Source organism: Parasteatoda tepidariorum, chromosome 2 (genome assembly GCF_982258835.1).
Source record: "Parasteatoda tepidariorum strain Cologne lab strain chromosome 2, Ptep-v5.0, whole genome shotgun sequence".
In the NCBI taxonomy this organism is placed as follows: Eukaryota; Metazoa; Arthropoda; class Arachnida; order Araneae; family Theridiidae; genus Parasteatoda; species Parasteatoda tepidariorum.
Genome location: NC_141756.1, coordinates 67,175,439 through 67,194,256, shown reverse-complemented (window position 1 = coordinate 67,194,256; position 18,818 = coordinate 67,175,439). Strand labels below are relative to the sequence as shown.

The following is an 18,818-nucleotide window of genomic DNA, read 5'->3' as shown; positions in this document are numbered from 1 at the left end:
TCGTTACAGGTTGCGGCAAAACACGTGCTAGAGAATTTCTCAAAAAAAAACTCGCCTGTCAAGCATCGCCAATTTCATCGCCAAACGTCTGGGTTGTGTAGGCATATTAATAATCTAAATCTTCTTTTTTTTTTAGAAAGAGAATAATTTTGTGAGAAGTTACTTATAAATTCTCAGAAATATGATTCTTTAAATTATTCCTAGCTATTCATCATATTATACGAAATAAAATAATACTTGTTTTTATAACATGAAAAAAATGAGCTGCTTAATTTATATTTATAAAAATATGATAATATCTGTACTCAGTGCTAGATTTGTTAAAGCATAATTTTCGGAGCACTATTTTATAGTAGAATCTGATGAGAAGTGTGCTGTAAAATATTATTAAAATGTCAGATTTAAAGCAATATTAAAAAAAACCTCTTGAAAACAAGTTTTTAATAACTGCTCAAAATTTATTGCACAAATGATAAGAGACAGACCAAAATTTATTTCTTTATTGGTGAATACTAATAATTACGAGTGCTTAACATTCGAAATTATTCAGAATTTTTTTTCACACAATTTCTTAAGCTATGAATTTATTAAAAAATATCGTAAAAGTTTACTGAACATTAAAATGAAAAAATAATTGAAAAATATAAATTTTTTTAGAAATTCTTTAAAATATAATGAATATATTATGTCACTATTAAAGTGTAAAAATTAGATATTCTGGAGATTATGCAGCTAATGTGAGAATAAACAACAGGGGGTGAACAAAATAATGGAAACACTTCTATACTGATGTTTTATTTTTTCATATTTCTCAAAATACTTGAACAATCTTTTTATAACTTCAGAATTGTTTAGATCAGGCAATTTCTCATACGTATCTATTAAGTTTAAAGCTTGTAGAGTTTTGAGGGACTGTCATTAAATTACAAACTGAAGTAATGTTTTGGATCACCCTTTGCCGAAAAATGTAGCAATAAATAAATTTGTAACTTGTGGCAGTTATTTTAGATATTCTATTCAATAATTGCACAAAATTTCGTAAACCTAGCTTAGATATTTCTAGAGATATTGACATTTTTATATAAAAATGAAATTGCATGAACTAAGCACTTTTAAATTTATAAAAGGATTCTCAAAGTATTTTTTGAGAAAGATAAACAAATGCGTTAGTACAGAAGTGTTTCCATTATTTTGTCTAACCGCTGTAGGTTCATCCGTTAAAGTGCGAAAAATGTTTCATTTTTCTAATTATATAGGTAATCTGCAAACTACCTAGATAACCTGCACATTACCTATTAGGCAGAAAATATATGTGAACAGATAGAAAAAAGTTGCTCGCTTCATAATAGAGACAACTAATAATTAAGAGTGCTTAAAATTCAAACTAATTCAGATATATTATTTTTTAACATTTCATTCTGATAAGAAATATTGAAAGAGTAGAAATCAACAGACAGAGTTATTTATAGCATTTACCTCAGTATTTTATTTTTCAGTGTTTTCAAAAAAAAACGTAAGCTTTAAAAATATAAACTAGGGTTTAATCTCCAGCTCAATAAGCTCGATATCTGAAGAACATTTTCGTTTTTTTTTTAAAATTTTCAAATGATTAAACTATTAATTCAATCACATTTAGATTGATAAAAATTCTGTTAATACACCAGTTTAATGTCACACATTCAATTTATTGTGAAATACTATATTTACCAATCGACAATATTTATAACTTAATAAATGTTAAAGCAGAATCACGTTATAAAATAAGAAAACATTTTTAATTTTCACCAATAAGCAAAGTAAAATATTTATACTAAAACAATCGCAAGTATCTGTATTTAAAAAAATATTAAATGATTATAACTTAGTTTAAGTTTCCTGCGAGTGATAGCTTATCATATCTGTGGATATTTTTTCATGAAGATTATATCACGTGATTTATTTGTCTAATACAGTGATTCTCAACCTTTTTTTCGTTGCGGCACACTTTTAACGATTTCGAAATTTGACGGCACACAATGAAAAAATTAGATTAAAAGTTGTTTAATTACCTAGTTTGCACTGTGTTAAATAGTTTGTGATAATAATTTTGAATGTGGAATAAAATAATATGCACTACAAAATCACATTTATTAAGGGATTAATTATTTCTTTCGACCAATTTTTTATTAGTTAGTAACAGTTATTTATTTTTTTTGCTAGTTATAAATTGTTAGCTTGTTTTCTATAATTATTAACTGTTTTTTTTTATTTCTTGTTGACCAGTTTTTTTGCTAATTATTGTTAGCTTAATTTTTGCTAATTATCCTTTGTTAATTTGTTTTTTATATATTTGTTTTTTTAGTTATTCTTTGTTAGTTTGCTTACTAATTGCATAGCTTACTTTAATGATCAGCTCTTACAACATTTTTTAAAATTGTGTGTTAAACACTTCCATCTTATTTTAAGATTGTCAGAGACAATAAAATCGCCGACGAAGATGCTATCACGCTGTTGAAGCGTGGGAAAATTTTAAAAAGTATATACATATACACTTTTCCTTATTTTAAACTTTACTCATAATTAAAAAAAGCATTATAATTTTTATTGTATCATTTTTAATATTTGGAGGCACATTTTAAGAATTTGGCGGCACACAAAAGTGCCGCGGCACAGTGGTTGAGAATCACTGGTCTAATAGGAATGCGTGCAACGGCCAACATTTCATTACATTTTTATGTATAATTGGATATCTTTTTTTCTTTTAAATTCGTCTTTTGAAACTTCAGACCAGAATGACGTGAAATATATTAAATTTTTTACTGGCTTTACTCACTTTTTAAACCCATAAGAAGACATTTATTCCAGACATTTTCCTTCTTGATCAGGAACACACGAATATTACAGGGTACTACACATTTAAGGAATCTTCCAGAATGAAATTTTTTTAAGATATGCAAATGCCCTCAGTATCACGTGAGCCTTAATACAGAATTACCACATGAATTTCATGGCATTAAATGTTCATCCTATTCCACTGATTTATCATTTTCTTAAGATATGCAAAAGTCCGATAGATATTCATTTTTTTAATATTTCGCCAATAAGGATTCTTTATCAAGATGACACGATAATTACATAATATTAGATATTTGACTCATTACACTACAAAAGATAAGCAAAAGTTTGAAAGATATCGATTTTTGACATTTTGCCGTTGGAATTCTTAATTGGAACGAAATAATATTAAATGTTCAACTCCTTCTACTGAATTATTATTTTCAAAAGACACACTAATTCCGACAAATATTGATTTTTGAATATCCTGACTGTGGGGAATTTTGATCAGAATGGTATAATATTAGCTGTTCAACTCATTCTGCTGAATTATTTTTTTAAAAAGGAACGCTAATACAAACTGATAATGGTTTTTGAATATTTTTCTGATTCTTCATCAAAATGGTATAATACTAAATGCTCAACTCACTCTACCGAATAATTATTTTCAAAAGACGAGCTAATTCCAACTGATGATAATTTCTTAACATATTTCTCATTCTTGCTCAGAATGGCATAATATTAAATATTCAACTCATTCTACTGAATTATTACTTTCAAAAAACACGCGAATTCCAACCGACAGTAATTTTTGAATATTTTTCTCATTCTTTATCAGAATAATATAATATTAAATGTTCAACTCATTCTACAAATTATTATTTTTAAAAGATACGTACATTACAATAGATAGTAATATTTGAATATTTTCTATTCCTGATCTAAATGGCATAATATTCATTCTACTGAATTATTATTTTCCAAAGACTCTTGAATTCAGGCAGATACTTATTTTTTTCCTGCTGAAAATTATGATCAGGGTATCATTAAGTTTTTAGCAAATTAATAAATATTGTAAAATTCTAATTTTTGTAACAAATACAAGAATGTAACGATTTTACTAACATTGCAGGACCAAAAAACTTTTTTACAAAAGTTTATTGTAAACAATTTCTAACAGGTATTAACCTATCATTCCAAAGTTGAAATACCCAGAAGCCTATTATTCTAACCAGCTCAAACTGACTGAACCCGTTTTAGAATTAAAAAAATAAATAAACTATATACAGTTTATTTAACTGGTAATCCATCTTTTCTTTCTCGATCTTCTTGCATAAACCAATCTTAACTATGTAATTAAATTGATCTTACAAAAACATAAGCTGCTGAAGCATGCTACTTAAGTGCATTTTCTTGAAAAGAGAACTCCTAATTCAAACTGTTTATGTTTTTTGTGAACCCGAAAGAAAAATATTTTTGTTACTGGATTAACTTTGCTAGTCTAACTTATCAACCGCTGCTAAGTACATGCGGAAATTTTTTCTGATATTAATTTACTTCTAAAAATTCAGTTATATGCAATCATTTTACTTTGTTTTTAATGTTTCTGGTTATAAATTAAAATACTTCATAATATTCATTGATGTTTTTAATTGAACAATTATCCATGAACTAATTATCCAGGAACTAGGGGTGATATCTAATTCCTGACAACGCCACTCTTTACTTTCACTAATGAATTATATTCATATTTTAGCAGGCCATTATGTAAATTACTTGTTTCCATTGAGTCTCCACCCTGTATGTAGAACTGCAACATAATTTTCCTTTTCGTCGAGCTATTGAAACGAAATGTTTTTTGTTAAAAAATTACAGTCAAAGTATTAATTCAATTTTTGTGAATAATCCAACTTTGTTTATTTATTTTTATACAACAGAGCTGCTGTTATTAATAAATTTTTCAGTTTTCCATCAAAATCTATCTATAGACTCATAATTTTTTTTAAAAAATTTACTTTGCGTTGAAATGAAACAAAAAGAAGCATTTTGTGAGAGCTTAGCTTACCAAAGTAGCTAAAGAAGTTTCAAAAGACCAATATTATTTTACTCAATAGAGTTTTAAAAATTTTATTAAAACTATTTCGCAATGCAAACACCTTTAAATTCCTATATTTTGTGCAGGCTGTTGTTTCAATACCCCCCTAAATTTTTATTTTTAGAATCATTGTCTAAAAAAGTCAGAAGTATTTACCGCTTTGGGTTCGCAAATGGAGTAATATGTAAACATGAGGGGGAAAAATTCATTAGCAGAAGCTTCCGAAATAATTTTTAGTTTTAGAACTAATTAAAATTAGAATCAAAAATCAGTTCATCAGTCAGATGGAAGGTAAGTATGTCATAGACGAAGACTGAATGCCTTTTAGCTTCACTGGCTAATTAAATTGGTCATAGATGGTTTTAATTTCCTCTCGATAATATTTTGAATATTTTAGTTTTTTTCTGCAGCTTTAATATTTTAATATTCAAACCTAATGTAAGAATTGGTGTCAGAACGAAAGGCAGACCACTTACGAAGTCAACGTAGAAAAGGATTTTTGAGAAAATATGTGGAGAAACCCTGCATTAAATTGTACTGACTGGAGGAAGCAAACTGAGAAAGTTTTATTGGCCTGCCCTGAGCTGTAGGGCTGATGATGATGAAGAAGAATATGGAGATTTTAATTACTTCATTTCGACAACTTATATAAAAAAAAATTATGCTATTGGTTGTAATTTCCAATCATCCTAAATGCGTAGAAACATCGAAAGGTAGGGTATCAGGAAATAAATAAAAAATAATCAATGTTTTCAACATTTTATACTTAGCAAAGTATTCAAATTCTTTATGCTTTTTTAAAGAAATAAATTTTAACTCAAATTATATTATTTACAAAAATTCTTCTTCATTAAGAATTAATGGTATTTAAGTAGGATAAACATTAAAAATTCCAATCCATAAAGTAAAAAAGCAATTGCATATAATGTGTTCTATGCCGATTTCAATTTATTTTATTTTATTTTATAATTAATGTTAAACAGCCGATCCATTTTTGAGTTTACGATTCAATGTTCAATTCCATAGATTTTCAATTTTGAACAAAACCCCTTAAGACAAGGTAACTTCTTGATCAAGTATTGATTCAAACTAACCTTCGTGGAATACCTTTTAAATTGAACTAAGCCGAATTTGCGTTACGTGGAGGGAAAAAACACGAATAACTCCCTCAGTTGGTCCGACGTCAAGGAATTCTAACCTTTGATCAGTCAACTAGTCAGAATACATTTTACATCAGTACGGAGGTCGGGTGAGCCAAGTTTAGAATTCATATCGACCAGCCATCGCTGCGATTCAAATCTGGACCACATCATTAGGAGGCAACTGCTCAAACTCGAAGCATCTTGCAAATGTCATCATCATTTTGGTATATGTCAGGATAATTGAAAAAGCCTTTCATCCTCTTTTTTAGCCTGACATTTTCCAGGCTTATAATTACCAGTTCATGAGCTTTTCAGCGAAATTAAAAAAATCACGAGACTGAAGTTAAACCTGTATTTCTTAATATGCTGGTTCTTTGAAAAGACAAAGATAATGAATCACATAAGTTGAGCAAGACTAATTATAGGCAAAAATAAATCGTTAGACAATTTGGCTATTCTAATTAGCTTTAAAGTATTTGGGCTGATTGCAAATAGCCAAAAACATAGTAGGCTAATTGAGCAATAAATTATCTATTTTCTTATAAGGCCCAGAGTGCCATTACAGAGTATCTGAACTCAATGCAATAAACTTATAAAGTGTTAAGATGATTAAAACATACTGAAAACTTTTTGAATTTGCCTAGGACATTGCAGTAACGGGTGACAAAGAGCTGTTTTCCTATTCGCCTATGACACAGATGAACAATTAAGTTTATTTTTTAATGTTATGACCATTGTGTTGATGTCGCGACATCTGACGATGTCTACCAACCACATTGCTCTGACATAACATTATGGTTGAAGTAATTTTCTTTATTGTTTAGTTCTATATTTAATTATTTTTGTTTTTCAGTTCAATAAACAGTATTTTCCCACAAAAATGAACATTGCTAGGGCTTTTGAATAATTTTTTGATCACAAATTATAACAGTCAATTTTAAAGATTAATAAAAAAATCAGATATCGTAGTAGATTATTATATTATATTATATTATATTATATTATATTATATTATATTATATTATATTATATTATATTATACTATATTATATTATATTATATTATATTATATTATATTATATTATATTATATTATATTATATTATATTATATTATATTATATTATATTATATTATATTATATTATATTATATTATATTATATGTAGGTAAATATTTTGGGTTCAAAATCTTTAATGTAAATGCGATTGGTAAATCAATAACACTTGTATCAAGTACTACTGCAAAATTACAGGCTTAATTCAGCTTTTAAGCGACATGCTCATTAAAGATTAAAGTTTCCACTGCCGTGAACATTTTTTAGCATATCCAATAATTTTAAAAAATATTTTAACAATAAGTATTGTTTTTCTGGGATTATATTATTTTTTGCATGTTTTTTTCCAGTTATTATTATATTCTCTGTTGTGATTTTTCTTAATTTTCATCTGAGGAAATCTATTTATTTTAATTAATTGATTAATCTGAAATTTTGCTCATTTTGAGATTTGCAGCATTTAATTTAAGTCATTGGTTCCAGTTGAACAAACCTGTTTTGAAAGTTCTAGTCTTAACTTACTGCCTGAAAACCAACTTAAGCATAAGAAATATAATTAATCTTAACTGAAATTAGAAAGTCAAATCGGAAGAAAAATTGCACTTTTCTTTATTTTACTAAGTTGGTTTGCTATTATCATTTTTTTTACTCTGCTTTCCTTCTTATTTTCGTATCTAATATATCAATTTTTTATTTTTTATTTTCGTACCTCGAACTAGTTTTCCTTCACGTATTTTTGATTTACTTTATTATTGTCCTCCTCACGTCAATATCTTTTTTAAATATTCTATTTCTGCTTAATTTCTCTTTCTGTTACTCTACCTTTTTCGAACTTATTTTTTATTACCCCTTCATTACAACTACATACTATTAAAAGGCCCCGCACCACCACACCAGATGTGATAAAATCGTACATTTGGCTAATAAAATTGTATTTTAGCGAAAGTAGTGACAAAGGATTTTTCCACTGGAAAGAAATATATATACAGGATGATTCTAAAAAGATAGGAAAAATTTTAGGAAGTGGTAGTACACACCCAGACAAACAATTTTTATCAAAGAATGCATGGTCGAAAACAAAACCCAAAACCGCTAGAGGGCGTCAAAGTTTATGTTCTTATATGAGGCAAAAACACACAAAGAACGATGAAGTTAAGTTATAAAAGCAAATTTAATGGCATGTGATTACAATAAGTGTTCAACACAGTGGCCGGCAGCGGCTATGCTGGTACAACGGTGAAGAAAAGATAGGCGAACTTTCCCTGCAGTGGCCGAAAGCTTGGCGACAAATAACGTAGCGCAGTAACTCGCAATACGAATGGAGCTTTCTCGTTTGCATGAAAAAACTTTCCAAATGCGCCAGCACCTTTACGTTTTGTTTTCGACCATGCATTCTTTGATAAAAATTTTTTGTCTGGGTGTGTACTATCACGTCCTAAAATTTTTCCCATCTTTTTAGAATCACTCTGTATTTAACTCGATACTCAAAATTACATAAAAATGAATTTTTCTGAACAAATCAATATTTTTTATTTGATTACAGTAATTTTCAGTAGATGCACCTTGACCAATTAAAATTGTGTCTAAATTATATAAGCCTAAAACATTTTCTATGGGAAAAAATTAATCATAAAAAATTTGCATTTGGCAAAGACTTTTGAAAATTGGCGAATACTTTTGAATACCAATTTGCTGGCTAATAATTTTAAATCCTTATCGCAGGCCTTGTATATACTGTAATTCCTTTTATATTCTTTATTTTTTATGTATCCCTTTTTAATTATTTCCTTCTTTAAATTAATTTACCTTCATATTATGCTAACTTTTTCTAATTTACATTCATATTATGCAAACTTTTTGACTAATTTACATTAGTTTATTTTTCTCTAATTTACATTCTTATTATGCATTCTGGCTATTTCACCTTTTCGGAAATTAATTTTGTTTATTTCACCTATTAGAATATGACGATTATTGGACTGAAAATATCGAAACCTGTTTGATTGAAAAAAAGAAAAAAGTTAAAAGGCGATCATTAGAAATGCCTCCAATTTTCAATTGGTTTTTAATGTTCTTCAACCTACCTTCTTCTATAGTGATTCGGCTGATTTTGATATCTCTTTCGTTTCTTTCTTGTTTGAATAAAAACTCAAAACAACTAATTCATGTAATTTTTTCCCCAGAAATCTGAAAATTTATCTTAAGACTATTGTTTCAAAGAACCTTTTATCTTAGTACTTTTACTTAACCCTTTGCTTACTTCTGGTACCGTAAGTGGAACAGAATGGCTTCATCATGCTAAGTGATTTAGTAAGCATATGGTTAAGATTATTTTTCGATTACTTTGTCACTATATGAAAGAGCTCTTTTTTGCGAACTCTGTACCATTTGCGGTACTGCTGTGAGTTCAGAACAGTTATTCATAAGTAATAGATCAATTTTAGGCTGTCCCAGATAGCAGGTAACCTTTTGATCAACGTTGTACTTTCATTTTCATTTGGTTGGCATAGAATAGTTGATTAATTATGTTTTGTTTAACTTAGTAGAAAGATTAGTATGCCAAGTTTGCTTCCTTATAGATTAAATAAAGCCATACAAAAAAAAATTTACAAAAAAATCTTTTTTTTTAGCTTTTACTATAAGCCTCGTATTTGCCTTTCTTCCCCACTGTAACTTTGTCTCGTCAACACTTTATTTGTGTTAAAAACTTATAGATCTGGCCTACCTTCTCTCTTAAAATGTTAAAGAAAGAATATAAAAGATCGCGCAAATAAGCCTTGCTTCACTAATGATCATAAAATCTAAAATAAATCTTGAAAAGGTGAATTTATCATTGGTTTGAGTACGCTTTTTATTCTTGATTTGAGAATGATGATTCATCCTCGATTACAAAAGGTTTTTATAGCCTTGTTTTCTAACTGCAGATTCAATATTGATTTTAATGGGTTTGCTTTTAACGATTATTGTTTGCGTAATGCGAACCTCATAGTGCGTATACTAGAGTACTGAAATTTAACATTGCTTCAAGCTTGTATAGTTTATTTGCTAATCAATTATAAACCTTGTTGGGCTTTGTGATTAATATTGTTACATTAAAATCAACCTTGCACTTCTATCTGGTATCTTCAGCTAGAGCCATGTATGTTAATTCTGAAAATGGCACAAAACGTAGGAAGAAAATCCACATTATTTTGGAAACAAAAACGTACTCTAATCGTCTTACATCGCAGACTGCAATATGAAAGAGGCAATATATCAGCTTGCAACATTTATTTAAAAAGCATATGATGATAAAAGCAACAACAACAAAAATATCAACTACATGCAACGCATTAAAATATATCTCCATAAATTATACAGAGAAAAAAATTGCAAATGATAATAGTCATGACTAAATTAAATTACTCTGTGGAGAGCACTTGTCCACACTTGGTACAACGCGTATCCTCTTCTGCATCCTGTCCATGGCTGAGTTCTTCGATGGCTGGAACACTGTTTTTTGAAGTTTTATCCTCTTTGTCTGAGTTGGCAGCCACCATCAAGTCTATGTGGGAGTCCAGACTGTACTGCCGTTGCCCTCTGATGAGCCCCTTGAGCCTTCTTTGCAAGACTGGTGAATCCTTGCTGGCAATTCTTAAAGTCCCGTTCCTATCTAAAAACTCCTGAATAAGCAGCATGAGGGCGAGAAATAAATTATTAGTACTTACGGGTATCAGGTGCGGAAGTGTGAGAAGTGCAATAAAACTCTTGTAAAAATGACGCTGAAATAACAAAATAAGAATGATTTTCTTCAAAATTCTAGGTTAATATTATAAATAATAAAGTAAAAATTCAATGCGCAAAATGTTTCGTGTTCACTGCCCTTAACATGATATTTTAGAATCATTATCAATATATATGAAGTTATAAAAAAAAAGCGTAGGCATCAGGATATTAAAAAAAGATTTTATCAAAAAAAAAATATTTAAATTTTTATGCTAAGTTAATGTTAGAAATATTAAAATAAAAGTTCAATGCAAAAAAAATTCACAGGATATTTTGGATTCACCCCCTTTAACATGAATTTTTATAATCATTATGAACAATCATTGATATATGAAGTTTCGAAAAGAATATGCACATCACGGAGTTAAACCAAATTTTTAACAAAAAATTTAGTTAAAATTTTATGCCAGAATAATTTTAGAAATAATAATATTATGCAAGGTATTTCGTATTCAGCTCTTTTAACATGAATTTTTTTAATCATTCTCAACAATATATGGCTTTGCGTTGCATGGAAAGGAAAACCATGAAAACTTTCCGCGGTTAGCTTGACGGCAAGGGGATTCTAACCCTTGATCCGTCTACCAATGAGGATATTATACGTCAGCACTCTGGTCGGTGCAAGCTAGATGTGGAATTCGTATCGACCAGTTAAAAAGTCCTCCACGAAGACAAATTTCTCCCAATACTTGTCTTCTAGATTGGGTTCAAAATTGCATGACTACGTTGTTGATCATTAGTAGTCGTAAATTGGGTTGGCTGTTCAATGACTGTTATAAAATTAAAATATATGACACAGAAAAAAATACATATCAGGAAACATAAATAAATATCTAAGTGTAAAACAAAAGCTTTGCGAAAATCTGGAGGATCATTACATAGGTAAATACCAGGGAATATAAGCTTTTAAGCATTACAACTAGTTTGGTTGTTTTATGATATAGACAGATGGAAAAAGGGACTTCTTAGAAATCGATCTTATTCAGTTTTATCCAGTTGTCAAACTAATTCTGTTGCTCTTAATTCAGCCATTATAGAAATTGCCATTGATAATGATTTGTCTGACTTAATAAAGCTTTTGATTTTTTCCAATAAAATTTATCATTAATCCCCTAGTGTTCCTTCATTTTGCAATGATTCCAAAACTATTATATAAGAGCAGGGATTATGAAACGATTTTGTACAATATAAATAATAAAAATGAAATTTAATGTAAAATTTTATTTAAACAAAATAAAAAAGTATTAAAATGAAAATAAATAAATATTAAAATGAAATTAAAACTATTATTAAATTCAATAAAAAATTACAGATAAATAATAGATTAAAAAAAAATTTTTTTAAAAAAACAACTTTTTTTCACCCTCTCTTCATAAAGATAACAAAAATTAATGGAAAATTTGTGATAAACGGAAAACGTCAGATAAAAATGTATTAAGCTGGATTTGTTGATTTATTCATACTTTATACAATTTCTGAGTCCACTTGGATAATATCGAGAGATGGTGAAAGGTTCTTCTTGGAAATCGATCTTATTCAACTTCATCAAGCAGTCAAGCTAATTTTTGAACTAATTTAATTATTTTAGCTAGTTTAAATTAACCGATCAACTAAACGGAAAATTTTAAGCATTTTATAGCGATTGAATGATTTTCTAAGCATTGAAAACTTTTAAAATCCGATACCTGACGAGCTCCTGAAACGTGATACCAGCGTAAATAGTGAGAAACACATTCAATCTATTTTCTTTGAATTTTAGATTTTGTTATTTAGAATTAAAGGTGAGTTTTTTTTAACCTTATATTAATAAATACTTCTGAATATTTTTAAATAATTCATGAAATTTTAGAAGGTAGGAAAAATGAAATCCACAGAGTGTTTTGATATGCAATCATTTCTAAATGTAAAATATTTCATAATCATTGCCCCATGCATTAAATAATGCATGGTGCAGTTTAACTTCCTTAGATTAAATAAAATTCAGTTTCTTAGATAAATAAAAATCTTATCGTACCTTTTTTTTAGAGAGCGCAATTCCTAAAAAAAAGTGCTAAAAGACTGATGCCGATCTAGCTCTAACGGGATATCTCCATTTTCCTACCTATTGTGAAATAAAAATGAAATTTTGAGAATAACGCACACATCTACTACTCACACCGTAAACTTTTACAATTATTGGTTTAAAAATAATTAAGCTTTTGTGGCCAGGTAAGAGAAAAACTTAAGCTTGACCGAAAATCTGTTTTTTTTTTTAAAAAAATAAGCTAATTAAAAACAAGAATTTAAGAAAAGGTTTTTGTGGCACCGTAAGAGAAAAACTTGAGTTTGAGTGAAAATCTGATTTTTTTTAAGAAAAAATAAGCTAATTAAAAATAAGAATTTAAGAAAAAGTTTTTTGTGGCGCCGTAGGAGAAAAACTTGAGCTTGACCGAAAATCTGATTTTTTTTTAAAGAAAAATAAGCTAATTAAAAACAAAAATTTAAGAAAAAGGTTGACAATACTGTGAAAATGCAAGAAGCTTCAGAAGTTTTAAACAGCTGAAAAATGTAGTAAAGATTTAAAAAATAAAATAAAATGAGTTAATATTTATATTAAAGTATTAACAGTGAATGTCTTCGCATTGTTGTTGCAGATTCATATAACATGTTATAATAAAATAAAAAATTTAAAATGAGTTAGCATTTTAATTAAAATACTAATAAAGCAAGCTTATACATAGTTTAAACATTGCTCAACGTGTGATTAACAAATAAAACACATAAAGCGAGGTGAGTTTCCTTAGAAAATGTAAACAATACAAGTCTGCGTAAGGTTGTTGCAATGTAGATCAACGTGTAATAAACAAATAAAAGGCATAAACCGAGTTGCATTTTTGGGATTTTTAACAATAGAGTCTAATATGATTAGTCTAATAGTTAATGAAACAATTAAAAAATGTCATGATTTTGTTTGACAGAAGTTGAAAACTAAAAAGTAGTGATCGCGTTTTGAGAAACTGTGAAACAAAAACTTAGCATTGCTAAATTTGAATTCAAATTTGCTCGTAGGGCGAGATAAATTTTTACCTATTTTTAATTAATTCATAGAATAGCAATTATACAAACGAAATTTAATTTTTTTTTTTCAGTTTTACACAAGGGAATTAATAATTACATATTTATTCCAAATCATCTAAAATAATAACAAACAAAAAAATTAAATAAATAAAAAAAAAAAGTAGAAATGTTACTGAACAGTACGCAAAATGAAATATGGACCACCCTGAATAATTTTTGATCTAATGATTGAATCTTTATCTTCTAGGACTCAATCTTAATGATTCGAGGGGATGACCTCAAACATGCTAATTAATTAGTGCTGACGATATTTTAAGTCACGAATTCAGACATGAAAACGCATTGTCCCTGAATAAGCCTCCCCTTTTTATTCGATGGATTCCGATTTCTAACATTCAAAATACAGGAGGTGGCGGCAATCTGAGAAATATGGCTCCAATAGTTTGATTTATTGAAAGCAAAATTTATTATCTTTTTTACATAGACAAAGATTTCCCGAATTTGTTTTAGGAAAAGCTATTTGTTAAACTAGTAAATGTTAACATCTATGTTCATATAGTTTTACACGAGAAGGAAATAGAACTGTTACCATGGATAAAGTAAAACCAAACTATCAAGTAAATATTTCGAAGAAACTGACGCGGTAAAATATTACCTGTTACAGCTTCATTCGCTTCAAAGATATTTATAAGGTAAATAAAAATCGACCTGTTTCAAGCGCTTCAAAAATAGGCGCCCATTTTCAAGACTTGTCAGACAGGAATAAGAAGAAACAAAAGTGATTTGAAATATAAAACATTGTCAATGGAAAATGGGAAAATAAAGAAGAGAAACTCTCTATTTTTGAGGTTTATCCTCTTTATTTTTCCATTTTTCGTTGACAACTTTAACTTTTACGCTTCAAATCACTCTTGTTTCTTTTTATTCAAGTCTGACTCACATGTTCTCATTTTTTCACAAGTCATTTTTATTTACCTTTTATGTACTTTTGAAGTGAATGAAGCTTTTAATCAGGTAAAACCAAACTAATTAATAAAAACCAAACTAATTAGTAGATAAATGAATGTAATACAATTTAGTATGTAGATATGAAAATTCATTTGGGTACACTTAACATTTTTGTCGACTTGGAGATAATTTTGGCTACTTGGCGATACTTAGCGACCATTTTGCAACAAAATGATAGTTCTGGAAAATTTGAGTTTCAAAGCGATACGACTAATATTTACGGAGTTTTACAAGAATTGTCAAGAATTATGCCGAAAGTTCTTGTGTCCATCGCCAGCCCTATATTAATAGGAGTGTGCCTCGCAGTAAAGTAGAGAGAACATTAGTCCTTTTGTGACCTCAATAGTAATCTGATTTACGGGTCTCTTGTGAACAGTTTGAAGTTTCAGAGCCGGTGATTTGTTGTGCACTAGCCAATTATCCATGCTGCAATTAAGTGCTGAAAATTGCTGTCTTTTCTTGAAGATTCTACCAATAAATTTTTGGAGTCCTAAGGACTGTTTTGTTCATCTCCAATCGATACGAACTGCTGTGCTCATTACAGTATATATATAAAGACCTTTAAAGCCTCTCTAGCTTCGAAACTGACTACAAAATTACTTTTCCTAACTTGGGGATCATATGACTGTTACTCAGAAATAGACTAGTATCGAATTAAGGGTTCCTCAATTTTATAAGTTTAACCTGAACCGTTTAACTGCATTCCAAAAAAATATCAAAATAACGGTAGTACGATGTGGTAGATCATTTACCATACGAATTAAATCAATGGAAATATAATTGTCTACAAAGCATCTCCCACTTCGAAAATTGTAACAAAACTGCTATTCCTAACCTGGGGAGTCATAGAAATGTTGCTCAGAATAAGACTAGCATCGAATGAAGAGTTCATCAGTTTACTATGCTTAAAATAAACTGTTTGGCGGAATTTAAAAAAAATCTAAGTAACTCTCGTATAAGGGGATCGATAATATGTATCGTATATATAAAGTGACCAAACTGAGATAAGGTAACCTCGTATAAGATGACCAAACAGGTTCAATTAATGGAAATACCATTCAAATCACTTCTTTATTCGAAAATGCTGACAAAGCTGCTATTCATAACTTAAACTTAGGGAGTTATGACTGTGGCTCAGAAGAAGACTAGTACCGAATAAATTGTTTCTCAGTTTACTAATTATAACTATTATATTGACTATTCATAACTTAACTTCGAGAGTCATGATTATTGCTCAGAAGTAGACTAATACCGAATGAATTACTCCTCAGTTTACAAAACTTAACTTGAACTGTTCCGCCAAATTCCAAGAAAATCAAATTAACCCTCGTATAAGATGATAGACCATTTACCAAAGAGATTAAATAAATGGAAATATTAGTACCTTCAAAGCATCCCTTGCTTTGAAAATGGTGAAAAAACTACTATTTATAACTTAACTGTGGGAGACGTGATTGTTGCTCAGAAGTAGACTAGTAGCGAATGAATTGTTCCTCAGTTTACAAGCTTAACTTGAACTTCCAGGAAAATCAAATGAACCCTCGTATAAGATAGACCATTTACCATACGAACTAAATCAATGGAAATATATTTGTCTAAAAAGCATCCCTTGCTTTGAAAATGGTGAAAAAACTGCTATTTATAACTTAACTGTGGGAGACGTGATTGTTGCTCAGAAGTAGACTAGTAGCGAATGAATTGTTCCTCAGTTTACAAGCTTAACTTGAACTTCCAGGAAAATCAAATGAACCCTCGTATAAGATAGACCATTTACCATACGAACTAAATCAATGGAAATATATTTGTCTAAAAAGCATCTCCCGCTTCGAAAATGGTGACAAAACAGCCATTCCTAACCTTGGGAGCCATAGCACTTTTGCTCAGAAGTAGACTAGTACCGAATGAATTGTTCCTCAGTTTACAAAGCTTAACTTGAACTTCCAAGAAAAATCAAGTTAACCCTCGTATAAGATTGACCATTTACCAAACAGATTAAATAAATGGAAATGTTATTACCTTCAAAGCATCTCCTGCTTCGAAAATTGCGACAAAACTACCATTCATAACTTTGGGAGTCATAGGACTGTTGCTCAGAAGTAGACTAGTACCAAATGAAGGGTTCCGCCTCTTGATCTCGGCTATGGACAGAGGACGTCTTCCAGATGGTGATTCGTTTAAGATTTGGCTGCACATTAACTGGATGAAGGTCCAGTCATTCTGGATGTCTTGGAATGTTGTCCGAGGTGATGTGACTGTGAAACGGATGACATATTTACCCTTAAGAGAACTAGGAACGCAATGTAGTTTTCCACTGGTATTTATTTTCTTCAGAAGTGTTTCGGTTAGCTCGTTTTCACCCTTTTATAAGGATAAAATAACATTTGTACGTTAGTAAAATACAATTTTCAAGTAGCAATTTTACATTGTATATATATAAATATCTGTAAGGAAATTAAAGTTTGCAAATTTTGCCCTAAAATGCATGTGAAGCAATTGGTTGATTGCAAATTTTGTATTCTAATACATATAAAGTGATTGGTATTTTGTAAATTTCGCATTGAAATATGTACGATGCAGTTGGTAATATACAAATTTTGCAATGAAGTACATATTAGGTAATTAGTAGTTCGCAAACCTCGCATTGAAATATATATGAGGGAATTAATTGGTTGCGATACGAGACAATATAATGTAAGTGTCATTAATCTAGATGCCTATATACACTAGTTCTTGAAATGACTTAGTTTGTAAATCAAACATACGCTTAGTACAGAGAGAATATTTAGACGAATTCAAATTAGTCTTAACAGAACCGTAGCGGATAGAAATTACATGTTATAAAATTATTCAATGCAGTTTAGAAAGACTTTAATACTAAAATATTAACACCCATATTACCCAACTAAAAGCACGCATACATACTTTAACCCTTGACTCAGATTTTTTTTAAACACATTTTTTCTACTTCTTTAGATTATTTTGTGTTAATTTAAGTAAAAATATTTGAAAAATATTATATTTATCATTTTAATAATTTATGGTTATGAAATACAAAATAAAACATCAATGTCTTTTTCTGCTCTATAGATCTTTCTAACACGGTTCACTTCCAAACAATGTTTGTTTTTTTTATAAATTTCTACTTATTTACAATTATTTAGATCTAAGAGAAACTCATCATTGAAATTCATTAATTAAATTCATCATTGAAATTTCCTTAATTTATAAAATCAGAAATTGATAAATTTTTGAATATGAATTTTCAATTATTTTTTTTCAAACTACTTTTTTTTTGGATTTTGTATTTTAGAACAAATATAATTTCGATAATCTAACCTTTTTTAGTAACTACTAGACTATTTTATTTTAATTAAAATAAGCCAAAATATATTTTGGATACTAATTGGTGAGTTAGAAAAAAATATATAGAAAGGCACATCGATGTCCATCTGCTTCAAAGGGCTATAACAGCCCTTGAACATTCAACCTATTTTTGGGTTTACAAATATCAATGTTCAACTCAATAGTCTAGTAACTCTGAACCCAACACAGAAGACAAGGGAATTTCTATACGAAGCATTGAGATAAGCTAGCTTTCATAGCAAACTTTTTGATACCTAAACAAATTCAAAATAAACTTCTAACATTTAAAAAAATATTAGTATAAAACTAACACATATAAAAATTACCTGCCTACTAGAGTTTAATTTTGGCTTCACCTTTCGTTAATTAAATCCGGCTACAGACAACCATTATTAATGATGGTACAATTATTAATAATCTATTGCTATTATTATTAAGCTTTCACTATTACTAATAATATCAATAGAAATCCTTTATTTAAGACTTCAATTTTAATTTTTGATATTTATCATCATATTTC

At 28.9% G+C, this 18,818-nt stretch overlaps 1 protein-coding gene across 6 annotated transcripts in view; it reads right to left on the bottom strand.

Moving 5' to 3' along the window:
* Nucleotides 1-10,360: 10,360 nt before the first annotated feature.
* Nucleotides 10,361-18,818, bottom strand: part of Hdc (histidine decarboxylase) — a 54,031-nt gene continuing 45,573 nt past the window's right edge. For 3 of the 6 annotated variants that reach the window (XM_087157476.1, XM_071177648.2, XM_071177649.1), the window contains 3 exons: nucleotides 16,952-17,293; nucleotides 12,885-12,971; nucleotides 10,361-10,866 (listed from right to left, as the gene is read on the bottom strand). In XM_087157476.1, coding sequence (XP_087013602.1) covers nucleotides 12,921-12,971; nucleotides 16,952-17,293 — 393 coding nt within the window. In that variant the 3' untranslated portion in view covers nucleotides 10,361-10,866; nucleotides 12,885-12,920. The remainder of the gene's footprint in view (nucleotides 10,867-12,884; nucleotides 12,972-16,951; nucleotides 17,294-18,818) is intronic. The other 3 variants (XM_016074594.5, XM_071177646.2, XM_016074593.4) reach the window with 1 other exon arrangement.